This window comes from Eurosta solidaginis, chromosome 1 (assembly GCF_040869045.1).
Source record: "Eurosta solidaginis isolate ZX-2024a chromosome 1, ASM4086904v1, whole genome shotgun sequence".
NCBI lineage: Eukaryota > Metazoa > Arthropoda > Insecta > Diptera > Tephritidae > Eurosta > Eurosta solidaginis.
Genome location: NC_090319.1, coordinates 99,325,196 through 99,343,806, shown reverse-complemented (window position 1 = coordinate 99,343,806; position 18,611 = coordinate 99,325,196). Strand labels below are relative to the sequence as shown.

Genomic DNA, 18,611 nt, shown 5'->3' with positions numbered 1-18,611 from the left:
ACGGGATAACTAAGCAAAAAATCCGGCTATCCGGATATCCAGATTAATAAATGGGAAATCCGGATATCCGCTGTTCGGCTATCTGGCTATTGGGATACCGTATGTCCGGATACTGGAATATAATAGTTGAATATCTGCATATCAGAATCGAGCGAAGCAAACATCGAAAAATTATTCACAAAATATGTTTGTAGATTATTAAATTAACGTCAAAAATTAAGAAGCTACAATTTTACAAACAAGTGCAAATAAGAACAGTGCCAGTTGTTTATATTGTGAATATTGTGTTATTAATGTTAAGTAAACATATATGGTACATAAATTTGTTGCTTGAACTGGATATCCAAAAATACGGTTATTCACCAGATCTTCATTAATCCGGATAGTTTCACAAACGAATATTAACCGGATATCCATGCCGTCCGGATTTTATCCTTGTCAACGGATATCCGTATGGATATCCGGATATTCGAATATGCGGATAGTCCCAGCCCTAGTGTGTATACATTTCAAAAGTGAAAATAATACTTATTCAGGGGAAATAGATTCCACTAAAATGTATAAATTATGAAAGTTATGGCGACGCGAAATTGGCAAAATTTGTTTATGTCATCATCGCGTGCTCTAGGCAAAGTGGTTGGCTCCACAACATGCATCCATTAAAAGTTTTCCAATCTTTATTTCTAGGACATTCCGAACATCTCCTGCTATATTGACAACGCTTGGGAGAGGCTGCTCTACATTTATACGATCAGTAGCTGGCAGTACTCTTGGAATATTTGGGTTCTGGGGTTTGTCAATTCGGAACTCTGATAAGAGTTGCAAACTAAGCTCCTGTAAAAATATTCTCCATTTAAAGTTCATCTGCATGGTGTTGTGTTTGAATTTTACTATAGTAGCGTATATTTTGAGACGCTTGAAAGAGAAGTAACGATTCTTTGCTGCTGCACCCAAATTCCAGCTTTCGCTACGCTGAAACTCCATCGTGTCGAAAAACCCTAACAAAAGTATACATTTTGTGTATGAGGATATTGCGTTGGCAGTACCGTTACATGCAGTGGGGCCTAGGGCATACAATAATTTGATCCGTAAGGGATTTTCATTGCATCTCTTTGTCGAGATGGCTTCAGAGACTCAAGTTCCATCACGGTGGTTTGAAATTTGTTGTAAGGCAATTCGCATGGAAAGTCTAAATATGGGCCCATTGATCTTATGAGCACGATCTAAAATCGTTACAGCACGAGGGCTGAAAAAAGTCTTGGAAGTAACCAGTTTTTAACGCGTTTGATTGCAATAAGTATGACGAGCAACATTCTGGAAACTGTTATATCTCACATTGAAAATGCAGGATATCCCGTCGTTGAAATTCGTGAAACCAAATCCTTTTGAAAGAATTAGGCTTGTCTACTGGTAATTATTGAAATTTGAATGTGTTAGTAGTTTGCGAAATTTGGGGGTTTGTGAATCTCGCAAATCTAATGAAAAGGTGTTTTCGTATGTAATTTGAAGTGGTGAATCAAACTACATCATCAGAAGTAGCTTGATTGATTATAGTTTGCCCCTTACCTCAGTTTAAACCCGATAGTCAGTGAGTTTTTTAGGTTGACGCCGAACCACGAACTGCTGGCGAAACCCGAATGTGGAGTTGCATTGCAACCGCTTGCCATGAGCCATAGATTAGAAGAAGTTTTTGATATACCTCCAACCCTTCCAATGTGATGGCGTGTTCACTCATCACCACGGCGATTATTGAGCGCTATTCCTAGACCTTAGTGCATGGGTACAACAGAAGATTAGGCCGACGACGGCAGGTACTTACGTTAAATGAATCATTTTCATACCGAATTCGTTTTGAAGAAACATTTTTTAATGGTAAACTTTTTGGTATGTGGACTGACATTCTATGTTATAATTTATAATACAAAATCTATTTTTCCTATAAATTTACTTAGAGATAGTTATTGATTACTATTCTATTAAAAACTCTTAAAAAATAAAACATGGGTATTTACAATTTTAATAAAGTACCTTAAAACATTTACAACTTCATAAATATGGCAGTAGGGCAAAGTGTGGTAATTTTGAATTTGGTTTATTTTTTTGATTTTTCAATTAAATAAATAAATATAAGGCGCGATAACCTCCGAAGAGATCTAAGGCCGAGCTTCTCTTCCAATTTGCGTCGTGCTCCTCTTGATTTTCCCTACAAATTGGCCGGACGCGACCTACATGTTTTAGCCGACTCCGAACGGCATCTGCAAGGCAGATGAGTTTTCACTGAGAGCTTTTCATGGCAGAAATACACCCGGAGCGCTTGCCAAACACTGCCGAGGGGCGACCCCGTTTAGAAAAATGTTCTTCTAATTGAAAGACCTTATTTCTAAAATTTTGATGTTGCTTTGCCCGGGGTGTGAACCTGGGGTATACGGTGTGGTAGGCGGAGCACGCTACCATCACACCACGGTGGCAGTGGATTTGGTGAAATTATATAATGATGAATAAGTTTAATTAAAAAAATTTTGACCTCCGATAAAACAAAAATCAGAAATATGTAAAAGCTCACTTATAGCGTTCAAGAAGCAACAACAATGATACACCACTTTCCCCTACATTTGTCTACTTCCTAACTAAAACTTAATATCTAAGCGATAACAACTGCATCCGGATTCCTGTTTTGGTATTTAAAATTGCATGATGTTTTTTAAAAAATGAATGGCGATGGTTTTATACCTTTTTATACCAATGCACAATCCGTATTGCACACAAATTTTAAGGCTCATCACATGTGTTTCCATGGTTTCCAATATGAGATTTTATTGAAACGTAACACATACGACGAATAGGAGACCTTGTGAACTACCTAATTGTATATATTAAATAATATTTAAAGTACTATAAAGAAATTATGCTTAGCAAGTGTTTAAAAGTCTGTTTCTTACTGTTTAGAGAATAAAAGCACCCACTGGAAAGTGCGTCCAGGATTTAAAGCAAATCTAGATTTTTTATTACAAGGGGCTTAAGTCAAAGCGTACTAAAGGGCCAATTAATGGTGACTTATCCATAACCAGATAAAATAGCTGATCGAACCAACCTTATGGAAATCAATGTAATCGATTAATGGTGCCATACCATAACGCTAAAGCCATAACCATATCATAGCCAACCAACTTGAGTTGGAGAATTTATTAACTTTTTGTAGATTTTATTTATTGTTTTGTGTACGTTTTGACTAAGAGACTTCTTTTTGCGGTATGTGTTTGTAAATTTTGCGTTTTCTTCATTTTTATGAAATTTTCACGATTTTTAAGTTAAGGCACCAATAACTAATGCCAATTTGATATGGATAAGTAAAAATCGGCGGCCACCGTGGTGTGATGGTAGCGTGCTCCGCCTTCCACACCGTATCCCCTGGTTCACACCCCGGGCAAGCAACATCAAAATTTTAGAAATAAGGTTTTTCAATTAGAAGAAAATTTTTCTAAGCGGGGTCGCCCCTCGGCAGTGTTTGGCAAGCGCTCCGGGTGTATTTCTGCCATGAAAAGCTCTCAGTGAAAATTCATCTGCCTTGCAGATGCCGTTCGGAGTCGGCATAAAATATGTAGGTCCCGTCCGGCCAATTTGTAGGGAAAATCAAGAGGAGCACGACGCAAATTGGAAGAGAAGCTCGGCCTTAGATCTCTTCGGAGGTTATCGTGCCTTACATTTATTTTTTTTATTTTTTAAGTAAAAATATGGTTATGACTATGGTGTTAGGGTTAAGGAAGTTTAATTGGCCCTTAAATCAATACGGGTAATGCATGTGTATAAACGTAGTAATATATAGTATATATGACCCAACTGGAATCGGCTGCTGTACTACATACATACATATACATACATATGTTAATAATTTAACTAAAAATACAAGATTTTGTCTTTCAAAACTAAAATAAAAATCTAATTAACTTATAAGTGCGTAATATAAACATCACTTTCGACTGTCCAAACAGCATTGGTTAACGGTAAATGTTCCTTCTTATTTGATTCCTCAATACCACCAATTCGAGATAAGCTGGGATTTGCTTCGTTTTTTTCTTTTGGCGCTTGCAATAAGCACGTACAAACACCGGCTATCACAGAGAGCACCGAAAAAATTGTTAAAGGGAGAGCAGTATCGACGATCTTGAGTACATTAATAAATGGAGCAGTCAAAAGCCAAATACGTGCCCATGTAACGACAGAAAAAACAAAAGGCTGTTTCTTATTCACGGGCATGAAATCAGCCAGACAAGCTTGCAGCATTGATAAGCCACAAGAAACACTTATTTTAGGAACTACTGCGATCAGCATCCAAAGAATGACTTTAAAATCAGGATTTACTGAAATGAGCACAGATGATATGAAGGTCAAACACCATAAAACTGTGAACCAATAAACAATACTGAAATTCTTGAGATACTTACAGTCAAAGCCAGTGAAAGTCCAGCCTAGACAACCAACGAATCCTGCAACTATATTGAAATAGCCTGCATACATTAATTTCCTCCGGCTATGTTTCATAGCAAAATGAAGTGCAATGAAACAGCCAATTATCTCGACGATTCCTACAAAAAAATATTGTCAAATCTGGTTATAAACCCGTTGCTGTTGACTGCTTACCCATCGTTATCGTATTCGGCACTCGATAGTCTCTTCCAAACGCACGAATATTCAACAGCATTCCCATATAATTGACAATGTAACAAGCGAACCCAATATGAGCCGCCAACATGTAATGTATAGCACGCGGACCACGCCACAATTCCAGCCATGACGCGGGTGGCTTCTGGGAGCGCAAGCTCTCACGTAACTTTTCCAGCTGCTGCCGAAAATCATCAGGCATAAGGAAAGTACGTTCGTTGATATCTACTGCTTTGCGTATCATATGTTCCACTCGGTAGACGTCTTGGTTGTTGCCATGCTTCAAAAGCCAACGTGGAGATTCGGGTGTCCATTGTAACAGCAACAACAATATGAGTGTGGGAAATGTTATGCCCAAATATATGTGGCTCCAGTTTTTGAAGTACGATGAAAGTCCGGGCAATAAAATGACTCCGATTGACCAGAAAGTGTCGTAGAGTATGATGGCACCCGAACGATAACGGCCGGTCGTTATGTCGACAACTAAAAGAGAGAGAGATAACGACTTTATGATGAAAATAATTTAGAAATAGATCTAATAACTTAAACTTAAAAAAGTTTTAGCAAGTTTTAAAACCTAAAAAAAATACTTTCATTTTATTCATACTCTATGTACACTAGGAAGTTAGGTTGGGTTGAACAGGCCGGTTCGTGTGGTCTTCACATAGACTGAATGTGTCCATAGTGTTACCAGAAGGTTTCTCAAATCGAAAAACCCATTCTTAAACCTGAACTCCCACTGACATAAGGCCTTGTAAAAGCTTATGGCGCCAAAAGGCAATGTCAATTATAAGTGTAACTTTGTTAGTCTAAGGTTGTAAAACCTGGATACATATGCTCAGGGCCGTAGAGAGAAAATCCGGGCCCGGGACTAAACAATTTACGGGCCCCCTATACAAAATCCACTAATACATTTAATTAATTTGAATTGAGGACGTCTCATTAATGAATCATTATTATTATGGATTACATCAAAAAAAATTTTTGCCACATCAACTAAATGATTTTTAAACTAAGAGCTGAAAATAAAATTAACACAGAATATTTACTATTGTTACGACTATTAGCAAAACAAAGGGGTGCTGCTATCTCTAAGCCGATGCTAAACAGTGATATCATGCACATCCATAGATCAATCATTATGTATCTACATAAACGAAACAATAATTGCGTCTACACATACATATGTACCATGTACGTATACGAGCAGCGGAGAATCAATGCACAAACACATGCATATATCTGAGATACTCCTGAAAGTATGCAATGAGAGAAGCTATAAAATCGTGCAATTGTAGTTACAGCTGAGAAATTTAAGAGCTGATGGCAATTAGTAGATTCTGGAAAAGGAAGCGCCTAGAAGATGCGAACGTTGAAATCAGAGAGTATAAAAGGCAGCAAATGTAGAGGCGCTGGAATTCAGTTTGATTTGAGCTATCAAGCAGTTTCGATTAAGACGCTATCGAGCGAGCCATAGCAGTATTATTTTGAAAGTCAGCTTCATTTAAGCTATCAGTTTGGTTACTAAGCCAGTTAGTTGCGAAGTATAAGTGTTATTGTGAAGTACTTTAATAAAGGCCATTTTTCCATTATTCAATACTGGAGTTATTTATTCAACAGATTAGTGATACGAACTTATCAAAAGGGCAAATAAGAGGATTTGCAAGTAAAAGCGTTACAATTGGTGTCAGAAGAGGAATTGTTGAATAAATTCCAGAGGAAAACAAGGACATGGCAAAGTTCAGTGAATTGAAGATCCAGCAACTGAAGAAGGAGTTGGAGAGCCGTGGATTGAATACAAGCGGCGTTAAACTCGAACTTCAGGCACGGCTACGAGGGGCAATGGAAGCAGAAGGAATTGATGTGGATGAATATGTCTTTTATCCTGATGGGGATGAGACAACAACAAAAATTGAAGAGAAAAACGAAACATCGCAGACAGTTACGAGCACAGACTTGAACATTATTTTGGCTGCAATATCTGCACAAACATCGACAGTAAAAGAAATGTCGTCAGAAATAACATCGAAGACTGAAGCGCAAGAAACGCGTATGTCAGAAATGTCGACACAGATTACATCCAAGATGGAAACTCAACTGGAAGAACAGAAGACATATATGGCATCCCAACTAGAATCGCAGGAGACGCGCATAACATCCAAGATGGAAACTCAACTGGGAGAACAGACGACATATATGGCATCCCAACTAAAATCGCAGGAGACACACATAACATCCAAGATGGAAGAACAAGAGGAGCGCTTATTATTGCAGGTGGCACAAATGTCTTCACAGTTAAAAGCACAGGAAGCAAGGGTAACATCAAAGCTGGAAGCGCAGGATGCAAAAATCGCTCAATTTCAGGCAGAGGTCGATGATTTGAAGGGTCGTATGGAGCAGTTACAATTAAATCGCACAGCTGTTTCAGCGAGTAATCCAAAGGTAAAAAAACCATCCCTTGACGGGTCTGTTCCTTTCCAGGTCTTTAAACTACAGTTTGAGAAGACCGCAACAGTGAACAACTGGAATGCTGAAGATAAAGTTGCTGCACTCTTCGTAGTATTGAAAGGACCAGCTGCCGAAATCTTACAGACTATTCCAGAGTACGAACGGAACAGCTATGAAGCATTGATGGCCGCTGTAGAGGGACGTTATGGAAGCGAGCATAGAAAACAGATATTCCAAATCGAGTTGCAAAACCGTCACCAAAAAGCGAATGAGACTTTGCAGGAGTTTGCCTCGGAAGTTGAAAGGCTGGCACATTTAGCGAATGCGGACGCACCCATGGAATACACTGAAAGGGTAAAGATTCAGAGCTATATAAATGGCATACGGGACATCAAAACAAAGCGAGCTATATACGCAAACCCAAAGCCAACATTTGCAGAAACGGTGTCACAACCTCTGATTCAGGAAACAGCGTCGCTTCTGTGTAAGCCAGTTTTCAAAGCACGCCGTGTGGAAGTAGAAAGGCCAGAGTGGGTAGACGCAATATTGGAGGCGCTGAAAGGATCGCAAAAGCGGAGTGGAAGAGTTATCAAATGCTTCAAATGCGGAAAGCCCGGTCACATTGCACGTCATTGCGATCTTGGTCCTAATAGTTCCAACAATGTGGATGGCCGTAAACGCAAATCTGGAGGAGATGAGCAAGAGCGTGACAGTTGTAAAGAACGAAAACTTGCCACAGCTATTGAATGTCCTGTGATATCTGTGTCGAAAATTGGAAGGAAATCAAGCAGTCTTGCCGTCAGAGGGAATGTGGATGGCAAGGAGCGTGTACTGACTGTAGATACGCGCGCATCTCATTCCTTGATTCGATCTGATTTAGCCAACAGGAGAGTAAAACCGTTACCTGGAGCAAGGGTGCGTACGGTCACAGGCGAGTATAACCAAATCCAGGGAGAAGTAATATGTGAAGTCCTAATTGGGAAGGTCATGGTTCTACACAAATTCGTTGTGGCGGAGATCGTTGATGAAGTCATATTGGGAGTGGACTTCTTAGTTGACCATGACATCAGGATCGATATGCCAAGAAAGATTATGCGCTATGAGAACCAGGATGTGCCACTTAACTTCAGTTTGGAAGAAGGGTTCAGCAGTAATCGAGTGCTGGTGAAAGAGATTCGACAAAAACCGCAAAAGTCAAAGGCAGCAGATCGGGCAAGGGTTGATGGAACGAATGGACCAAACAAATCAAAACCGAAGGTACCTGCGAGAGAAAGACCGGCATCGACAAACCCTATGGACGCACTAAAATGACTGAAAGAATTTTTCAGAAAGAATGCAAGGGTGTTTTCAAGCCAGCGCGCACTACTGTTGTGAAACGTCCAGACGATAATGATGATCGGGCAAGTGCATGCTCTACGAAGAAGTTCATTGGCCAAACAACAGAGCGCGAGGGAACGATCAAGAATAATGAGTAGTAAGATGAAACGCAGGTACAATGAGAACAAAAATTCGGAAGGTTTCTTGGAGGGAGATTTGGTACTGTTAAACAACCCTCACCGGCGGAAAGATGTTCCAGCCAAATTTCGGTGCAGGCCCGTACAAAATTGTGAAGATCAGTGATACCACCTACCGCATACAAACCACTGGGAAACCACGGATTAGAGGAGTGGTACATTTGGAAATGCTAACGGCGTTTAGATCGGGAGATTTCTCTAATCGGGACGATCAGACTTAGGTGGAGGGCAGTGTTACGAATATTAGCAAAACTAAGGGGTGCTGCTATCTCTAAGCCGATGCTAAACAGTAATATCATGCACATTCATAGATCAATTATTATGTATCTACATAAACGAAACAATAATTGCGTCTACACATATGTACCATGTACGCATACGAGCAGCGGAGAATCAAAGCACCAACACATGCATATATCTGAGATACTCCTGAAAGTATGCAATGAGAGAAGCTATAAATTCGTGCAATTGTAGTTACAGCTGAGAAATTTGAGAGCTGACGGCAATTAGTAGATTCTGGAAATGGAAGCGCCTAGAAGATGCGAACGTTGAAATCAGAGAATATAAAAGGCAGCAAATGTAGAGGCGCTGGAATTCAGTTTGATTTGAGCTATCAAGCAGTTTCGATTAAGACGCTATCTAGCGAGCCCTAGCAGTATTATTTTGAAAGTCAGTTTCATTTAAGCTATCAGTTTGGTCATTAAGCCAGTTAGTTGCAAAGTATAAGTTTTATTGTGAAGTACTTTATAAAGGCCATTTTTCCATTATTCAATATTGGAGTTATTTATTCAACAGTTTAGTGATACGAACTTATCAAAAGGGCAAATAAGAGGATTTGCAAGTAAATTCGTTACACTATTTATACTATTTTATTGTAACGTAGAAATAAATTCTCTTTTAACAGCCACATATTGTTTCAAATAATCTTTTCTAGTTATTTGGTAACATTTTAATACATTTCTGATAAATTTAAGGATGATTGTAAATTTTAATTATTCAATATATATGACCCGGTCTATGAAAAGGTGGCTTATGAGTAAAAAAAAAAACAGGTTTTAACAGGTGTTTCTCACAATTTCTTGTTTGAGTCATAAGCCACCTTTTCATAGACCGGGTCGCATATATAGTTCGGATATCAAAGAGTGGCTTTACTTGGCTTTTTTCGCTGCAAAATTTTTATAATAATATCAAAATTTAACTGTCTTGCCAAAGCGGATTAAACATAAAGCTTGACAAGTCCTGAAACTCGCTCTTGTGATGAACACGATATATGAAAGTTTTTGATTTATACAAGGACGCTGAAGGAACGTTCTGCACTAGCTACAGTGACAGGTACAGTGAAAAAGATACGTACAGCCACGCAAATGTTGGGGAAAATCGTATACAGATTTTGAACATATGTAGATGGCATTTAGCAATTCCAATGGTGACAGACCTTTATCTAAATTTGCTTCTTAAATGCGTTTTCAATTATTTCGCATTCTAAGCTTTGAGAAATGTCCGACTTGTATTTTTCGACAAATTTTGCTGCACTCGCCCGAAGCGTAGTTTCATCCATGCCTTCAAATTGCCACAAAAAGGAAAACGTCTCGCGTTTCTCATAGCTGCACATCGTTCAGTAATGCCAGTGATTACCGAATCAAAGATCACCAGGAATGTATTGTTTTTAAAATCAGACTCTGAATCATCCGTAATCATCTCATTTAAATTATCTACAGAACGTCGTTTGGGTTTTATCTTTCGAATGTTCGGAAACTTTGGCGAGATGTTCAATTCAATAGCAACTGTTTTGCAAACTTGTTTCCCATTGCTTCCTGATTAACTTCAAATCAGCTAATAAGGCATCTAGATGTCGGATCTCAACATCTATGGTGGCGTCTCTAGCTTGGAGGACCACGTTTCTTTCATTAATGGTAGTCAGTATTTTGAACCAAATTGAGGACAGAAAGATACATTCGAACTTGTTGATGTACTTGAGAATGCCGGTAGCATCGCCGTATGCTTGCGCAGACAAATTTGGCTTTTGGGTGAAAGACTATGAAGAGAGCTCGGTACAGTTTTTTTTTTTTTTGAGGATGTCCCACGTTGTGGAGTGCTGCTGAAAATAGTAAAAGATTTTTGTACAACTCCGAAGAAAGTAATTGCAACCGTACAACATTCTGCAGCATCAACACCACATAAATTGAGACTGGGGGTTGCACAAGGCGAGTAATCAGCATTCGAGTTTTTGTCGAGAATGTAACGTAGTGCTCCGTTGAAAGCTCCTTTCATATTGGCGCCGTTATCGTACCCTTGTGCCAGACAATCTTCCATCAAGTATGGCAAATAAGATCAATGATTTGCTGACTAGTTTTTTGGTTATAATTCACGAAAGCCAAAAACCTTGGCTTGTAAAATTTGTTGCTTTCGAATTGAAATGAACGTAGTCAACGTGACTAGCATCAGGCATAGCATCAACGATAATAGCAAAATACTTGGCTTTCTTGCCTTGATCTAATACTCGTATAGTTTCCCTCACCAGCACAAATTTCAATAAACTCGTTCTGAATGTCTGGGGAAAGATAGTGAACTTGTAAACGTTTGCGCTGCTGTTGTGTAATGCTAACTTTCTCCAAATGATCTCTAAGTATCGGATCATATTGGCTTATGAAATCTTAGATGCCCAAAAAATGTCCATCGTTTCGTACACCAAGATATATACTTTCGACTTTGAAAGCTAGGCCTCTTTCACCCAAAAATATAATAGTGTCCAAAATTCTATATAAAATTTCTTTCAATATTCGTTGCTTTTGAAATTAGGCTTAAAATTTGCACATGGAACAACTAAAGACTCTCCTGAATTAAAAAAATGTCTTAGTACCTCTAAATCGCGGGCCTCCTGAGAAACCCCGGGCCCGGGGAATCACCCCCCCCCCCTCTCGTCGACTCGATACTTTGCCTTCTTTTAATCTCGCCCAATCTGATTGGGAGCATGGTATAACATTGTGAATGAAACTAAGTGTGATATCTTCTTCTGCATAGACGTCAAAATTCCAAAGGGATTGGATCACCTGATTTGTAATTGTCTCTCGCTGTCTTATTCTGTATCTGTTTCTATCACCCGCTGAAGATAGGCGCCGCCATATTGAACACCTGTCAAAACGCTAAAAAGTAGCCATATTGAGCATCCTGTCAGACAGTTGAGAGATAAGATATCACACTTAGTTTCATTCACAATGTGTTATAAAGGCGAAGGTAATTCCACAGTCATTATGAGGTTGTCAGTTTTGATTAAAAAGCAGATTATTGAAGTTTCTCATGATGCCAAAATTTAGCATAGCGTTGCCCAGTCCAATGTATGTAGGAGATGGTATTTTTAAAGTAAATATTGGGTATTTTATTGTAAACTGTTTTTAATAGAAGCTTATATAATATCTTTATTATTTTGTTTAAGAGATTTTCATTGTAAAATGAGGATGTCGATTTTAGATTTTTGTACGTTTATTAATCGAATTTCATTATTCGAATAGTTGATTCAAATTCAATTTTGTATGAAGTGTTCAGACAAAAACATTAGGTATACGATATATACCAAATATTTCTTCTTTGCTAATTCGATCCGTTAGAAGATATTGAAATGTTGGAATAGTATGTCTCAAAAAAAAAAATTTTCGAAATTTCGTATTCCGTGAAAAAACATTAGCAAGCAATACAAAACTTTCGTTTTAGGGGCAACCGATTTGTGGCCATTGAAAATATCTTTAGCTTAGAAATAAAGGAGACGAAGGGGCCATTAAATACACATCCCGCATTATTTATGATTTTCACCTCGATATTATTTCAATCAATTTTAAACTATTTCGAAAATTTTCGGTTCCCTCAATATTTCAATCTTTCTAGAAATAGTTCTGAACTACCATTAAATAATAACGAAAATAGTGACAACATAATCCGGGCACTTGGGTGCATCAGTTATGTAACGCTGCATTACAACAACAACGTTTTGTAGAAGACAGGGTGCTGCAAATGAGATGAAATAAATAATTTGGGTAAAATGTTTAAGGCGTTTGAGAAAGCAGCTGCTGTACTATGTGGGGATAAATGACGATCAAAATACCCTGAAATAGTCCCCAAGCTCATAAAATTGAATCAAAAATGACGCGTAAGAGCCTAAAAATAGTCTCCAAAACTATGCCGAAATTATGAGAAAAATTACCCTCGAAGTACCTTGAAATAGTCCCCAAGATCATTATGAAATTACCACAAATTGATCCCCGAAGAGCCCCAAAACCACCCGAAATTATGGGAAGTTACCTTGAAATAGCCCTTAAAATCATCACGAAATAATCATCAAATGACCCCGAGAGAGCATCCGAAGCAATCTCAAAATTACCATGAAGTGAACCCTAAATAACGTCGGGAGAATCCTGAAATTACCACAAATTGACTTCGAAATAGAGCCGGAGCAGTATCAGAGCATATTTTTCGTTGCTTCTGCGGCCCTGAATCTGCCTTGCAGTTGCGTTCGAAGTCGGCGTAGTATATGTAGATCCAATTTGTAGGAAAAATTAAAAGGACGTAAATCGGAAGAGGAGCTCGGACACAAATCTCTTCGGAGGTTATACCACCTTGTATTTATTTATGTATTTTTAACGATACAACGCATGTGTAGGGACGATGGAAGTTGGCCTTGTTCCTGAATGACTTTAATAGAACAGCGGTTATATTAACTCTGGTTGATGCTGCTATTTTATTTGGCGTATAAACATTCAATTTCTAGATCTAAATGTAATATCCCGAGCCCAAAGGTAACCCATTTTGCTAAAGCAGATCCTCCTTTACATGTGTCGGATATCCCAACAAGCTCTTACACGAGATTCCTTGAAGTGGACTTGCCAAACTTGGTCGAAAATGGTTTAGAGCCTTTCTGAATATATTTTGGAGTTCTGTGTATACTTACAAATCGCCTGCGAGCAGGTGAACATCAACGCGCAGCAAACAGCTGAAAGACAACGAAAAATTGTATGCAGGATTAAGCCAGGCGCATAGCCAGTGATGACGCCCATTCCGATTTGTAGTACAGCGCCAATGATGTAAACTGTACGTGGACTGATCCTGAAAATGAGAAAAAATTTAATCTTGGTATCTCATATCTTCTCCTTCTTGATTAAATATCTAGTTTACTCACTTTAACATGGCTTTGGTGCCTATCACACCGCCCACAAGTACACCGAATAGATGCCAATATTGTGTCCAAGTTACTAATATATGACGCGCACAAACCAAATTGAATTGCATTCTCAACGAATAAAAGACGTCGTCGTAATTGAAGTCTGTGCATGTTTCCAGTGAAAGTACTTCGCCTTGTCCACTACCATTTGGTGCCACATTAGCGCTCCAATCTACCACATAACATTGATCACCGCTTATCGTTTCATTTGCACCAAGATCACTCGAATCGCAACGATACTGTGTGGTTGACTTAAGATCTGGAGCTGTATAAATAATACAGGCCATAAACCAGGAGGCAGGAATTTTACAGAGAAAAAGTATGAGTACTGAACGTAGTTGCCAGATCCCAAAATCGCCTAGCACCCTACCAATAATGTCGATGGTCGAAGCGTTGAGTTCGGGTGTGTTATTTTGTACTACGCTCACCTTTTCTAGATGTATACCATTTTGTTGTTGCATTCGTATAACTGGCGTTGTTGGTGGCTGTTGATTCGATAACGTGTAAATGCTATTGTCACTGTGGCTATGTAATGATCGTGGGGCTGTTACGGTTGATGCTGCTGAAAGTCCATTAATGTTGTTTATACTACAATTGTGATAAGTTTCTGAGTGATTGTTTTTGTATACATTTTGATTGCAGTCGTTGCATTGATCCTGTTCATGCAACAAATCGAGAGCCATAACTTAAGTGCGATTTTCGTTGTTTCTTATTGATAGAGATATATCAAAAGTGCATACTAATTTATTTAATGGAATTGTGCGGTACTTGTTGGGCTATTGGAGAGCCTGAAAAGCAAGATAAGAGGTAATGTTAAACATACATAGGTTAAGGTTTCATATTTACTTAAAACTGTTGTAGCAACAAAGCCAGACAGGAGGTAATTAGATAGCAAACTCTCGGATTGGCCGATCTAACATCAGCAAGTGAAGCTTGAGAGCATAACAAATGGATTGCAATTTTTACAAATATATTCAAATACCCACTCAGCATTTAGGTGATTAAATTTTGAATTTCCCTACATTTCAATACAATTTGATTACTCGTTCTGGCTAAATAATGAGTTATCATACAACTAAAAGAATTAATCAAATATGAATACTTTTGATGATCAAAAACTGAATATAGTTTTTCAATCACATTTTGGAATCATATTTGAATCATATATGTTTACTTTAGGTGATCAAAAATTTTAATCATTTTTCGTTCAGCTTTCTGAATCTTTTCTGACAATCTTTGTTGACTGAATAATGAATTTTATACTTGTTAAAATTTTACTTTTCATTGAAAATCTTTTTTTTTTCAAATACACACATTTTTTCAATCATGATTCATGAAGTTCAGAAAAAATATGTATATACAATTTTTATTTTTAAGACATTCTTCAAGACAATATAATGCAAATGCTGCTCTTGCCCGAAGATTTCCCCAACCATTTCTCCACCTTCGGCTTCCCAGAAAATACATAAATAGTTGGACAATATAAAAGTTGTGAACTATTTGAACCCCAGGTAAGTGAAACTCTCTTGACATATGTACCTGGATATGGCTTCAACATCCCGTACCATATCGTATTTTAAGATGATGACAATCATAGCTGATGCTGGATGTTGTAGTCGCAGGTGTATATTGGTCTAGTTTGTTTGCGAATTACCTTTGGTTCAAATAGCTCACCTCCGCATGCTTTCTTCCCCTGATGAAATAAGATTAGCATGTAGTATCTTATTTTGTATGAGATATGAAGAATAAATGCATGATAATCGCATTCAAAAATGATTCAAAAATCTCAACCAAAATGGTTGAAATATGTTCACGAATATGATCAGAAAATTACCGTGAAAATCATTCAAATATTACTCTAAAACAATTAAGGCCCAATTTTACAATGATATCAGATATGAACAAAAAGCGTTTCGAAATATGAATCATAAATGATTATTTAAGAATAATCACATTTATGGTACATTTTTCTCCCGACGATACGTTAATTTTCGAACAGAAAATGCTTTTAAATTTGAACGTTTTTAATCATCGGGGGGTATGATATTTGAATATTTTTTGATCAAAATTTTCAAAAAATGCTGGCTGGGTACACATCTTGTCTTGACGGGCGTCAATTTAACAAAAAACAAATAAAAAATAGTACTATTATTTACCACACTTCAAAAGTAACAAGTAAAGGTGTCTAAGTTCGGGTGTAACCGAACATTATATACTCAGCGTGAGCTTCAATTGTACATTTCATTTCAGATAAAATACTTTTCTATATACCACGTGGCATCGCCCGTTTAAAAAAATATCTCCCCATTTGCTCTTACAATAAAACTTGATAAGCGAAATATCATTGATTCAAAACTATTTTTTGCTAAGTTATAGCTTATTATTCTAATCTACGACCCTTTTAAACTTATTTTATATAAAAGTGGGCGTGGTCTTTAACCGATCCCGACCATTTTCACTAGAAATATTTTGTGCTATAAGGAAAACATATGCACACAATTTCATTACGATATGTTAATTTTTCTTCGAGTTATGGCTCCCGAAACATAAAAAATTGCTTCGTCATAAAAGGGGCGGTGCCACACCCATTTTCAAAAATTTTTGTATTTTCCAATTTAATGTTATAATTCAATTTAGAAAGTAAAATTCTATTGACACAAAGCTCTTTTTCGCTAAGATATAGCTTATTATTTTCGTCGACGACCCTTTCAAAAATCTTTTATTTAAATGTGGGCGTGGTCTTTAACCGATCTCGTCCATTTTTCCTAGAAATATTTCCTGCTATAGGGAAAATTTGTGTACCCAATTTTATTACGATCCGTTAATTTGTCTTCGAGTTATGGCTCCCGAAACATAGAAAATTCCGTAGTCATAAAAGGGGCGGTGCCACGCCCATTTTTTTTAATTTAAAGTTTTTTCTATTTATTGTTATAAATCCACTTGGGAAATGAAATAACATTGATATAAAGCTCTTTTTTGCACAGATATAGCTTATTTTATTCGTCCACGACCCTTTTAAAAATTTTTTGTATAAAATTGGGCGTGGTCCTTAACCGATTTCGTTAATTTTTCTTCAAATCAGTCCTTGTAGTAAAGGCAACCTCTCTGCCGCATTTTGTTACGATAGGTTTAACGATTTTTGATTTATGATTAAAAATATTTGTAAAATTATATAAAAATATATGCAAAATTTTTATCAAGAGTCTCAATATCAGTCCACATGTCAAATTTCAACATTCTAGGTGTATTATTTACTAAATTATCAGGCTTTTTGTGTTTTCCAAAATTTTTATATATAAAAAGTGGGCGTGGGATTCATCCGATTTCGCTCATTTTCAATACCAATCTATTATGGGTCCAGACAAGCTAGTGTACCAAATTTGGTGAAGATATCTCAACATTTACTCAAGTTATCGTACTAACGGACGGACGGACGGGCATGGCTCAATCAAATTTTTTTTCGATACTGATGATTTTTATATATGGGTGTTTCCACGGTCGCGAACAGTACGTTCGTACGCTTTTATGGGCCAAAAAACAAAGTAAACATAGGTTTTTTTTTTTTGTTTGCTACTTCGATAGCATTTTGGTAGGTCAATTTTAGGGGCAAGAGGCAGGTTTGTTCGATTTTTAGTTTTGACTGTGGGGGCAATAAACATGTGGTCGTGAACGTACGCAAAATGGAAGTAACTTTTTTGTGGAACTGGAAAAATTCAGAATTCAGCGAAATGGAATGGATTTTTCCAAAACGGTTGATAACATATTGAAGTGGCATAAAGTGACTTTCTTTACATTTATTTCGCGTTAAAAAATCTGCAGTACATTTTTATATATACGCTTAAATACCGGTCGCAAACGTACGATTTTTCCATACATTTTTTTTTACTATTTTCTGCATATTGAATTATGGAGTAAAAAGCGGCATCAGTATTATTTATTATTAATATACATACATACATATATATCTATATAATGAAATATTATTAAATATCTTTATATTGTGAATATGCCGTACGAGCTACAGGTAATTTCATGTTTTCCTCACAGGAAATTGAATGTATCAATCTGATACCTGGAATGGTTGGTATATTCGTCCATTTTTTACTTAAAGTTGGGGATATCTCGGCGATTGAATCAGCTCCAATATATTTAAGTTCAACTCCAGTGATGTGCTCTTTTGCACAATTATAAAAAGATAATGCATCATTTAAAATAAGATTTTTTGTTCTTGTTAGTTGCCAGACTTTTCTTTTCAAAACTGCTCCAACACCATCGACTGCACGCTTGCCATGAGATGTCGCAAAATAGTTCCACTCAAACTTTTTGCAGCTGAATTGAGTCAGCAAATCTGGAAGACTCCGAACTATATACGTTACGTTTAAAATGGATTGATTCAAACTTTATTTTAGGAAATCATTTTTTTCAAAGTTTTCATTAAGTTAACATTGACCTTAAATAACTTTTGATTCATCAGACTTCGCAAAAAATGTTGACAATTACATGTAAAAATATTTTTTTTAATGGTGACCAATTAGATGTTTATACAAACCAAAAGATATCAAAACAAAAATTTTCCATACAACTTACATACATACATATGTATGTATGTATATCGGAAACAAAAATCTCTACCATATTAATCTTATTAAAATTAGGTACATATTTTACATGTACCATTATGTATGAACATTTCCACACCTGTTTACTAATAAACACAGTTCAATGATCAGTACAGTGGTAAACGACCCCGATAACTATTTCTAGCTTGAGACTCAAGCACA

General features: G+C 37.1%; 1 protein-coding gene across 7 annotated transcripts in view; it reads right to left on the bottom strand.

Moving 5' to 3' along the window:
- Positions 1–3,664: 3,664 nt before the first annotated feature.
- LOC137236860 (organic cation transporter protein) overlaps positions 3,665–18,611 on the bottom strand; it is a 108,024-nt gene continuing 93,077 nt past the window's right edge. For 6 of the 7 annotated variants that reach the window (XM_067759909.1, XM_067759914.1, XM_067759938.1 and 3 more), the window contains exons 2-6: positions 13,789–14,618; positions 13,561–13,715; positions 4,639–5,142; positions 4,443–4,583; positions 3,665–4,358 (exon numbers count right to left, since the gene is read on the bottom strand). In XM_067759909.1, coding sequence (XP_067616010.1) covers positions 3,946–4,358; positions 4,443–4,583; positions 4,639–5,142; positions 13,561–13,715; positions 13,789–14,513 — 1,938 coding nt within the window. In that variant the 5' untranslated portion in view covers positions 14,514–14,618 and the 3' untranslated portion in view covers positions 3,665–3,945. The remainder of the gene's footprint in view (positions 4,359–4,442; positions 4,584–4,638; positions 5,143–13,560; positions 13,716–13,788; positions 14,619–18,611) is intronic. The other variant, XM_067759955.1, reaches the window with a different exon arrangement.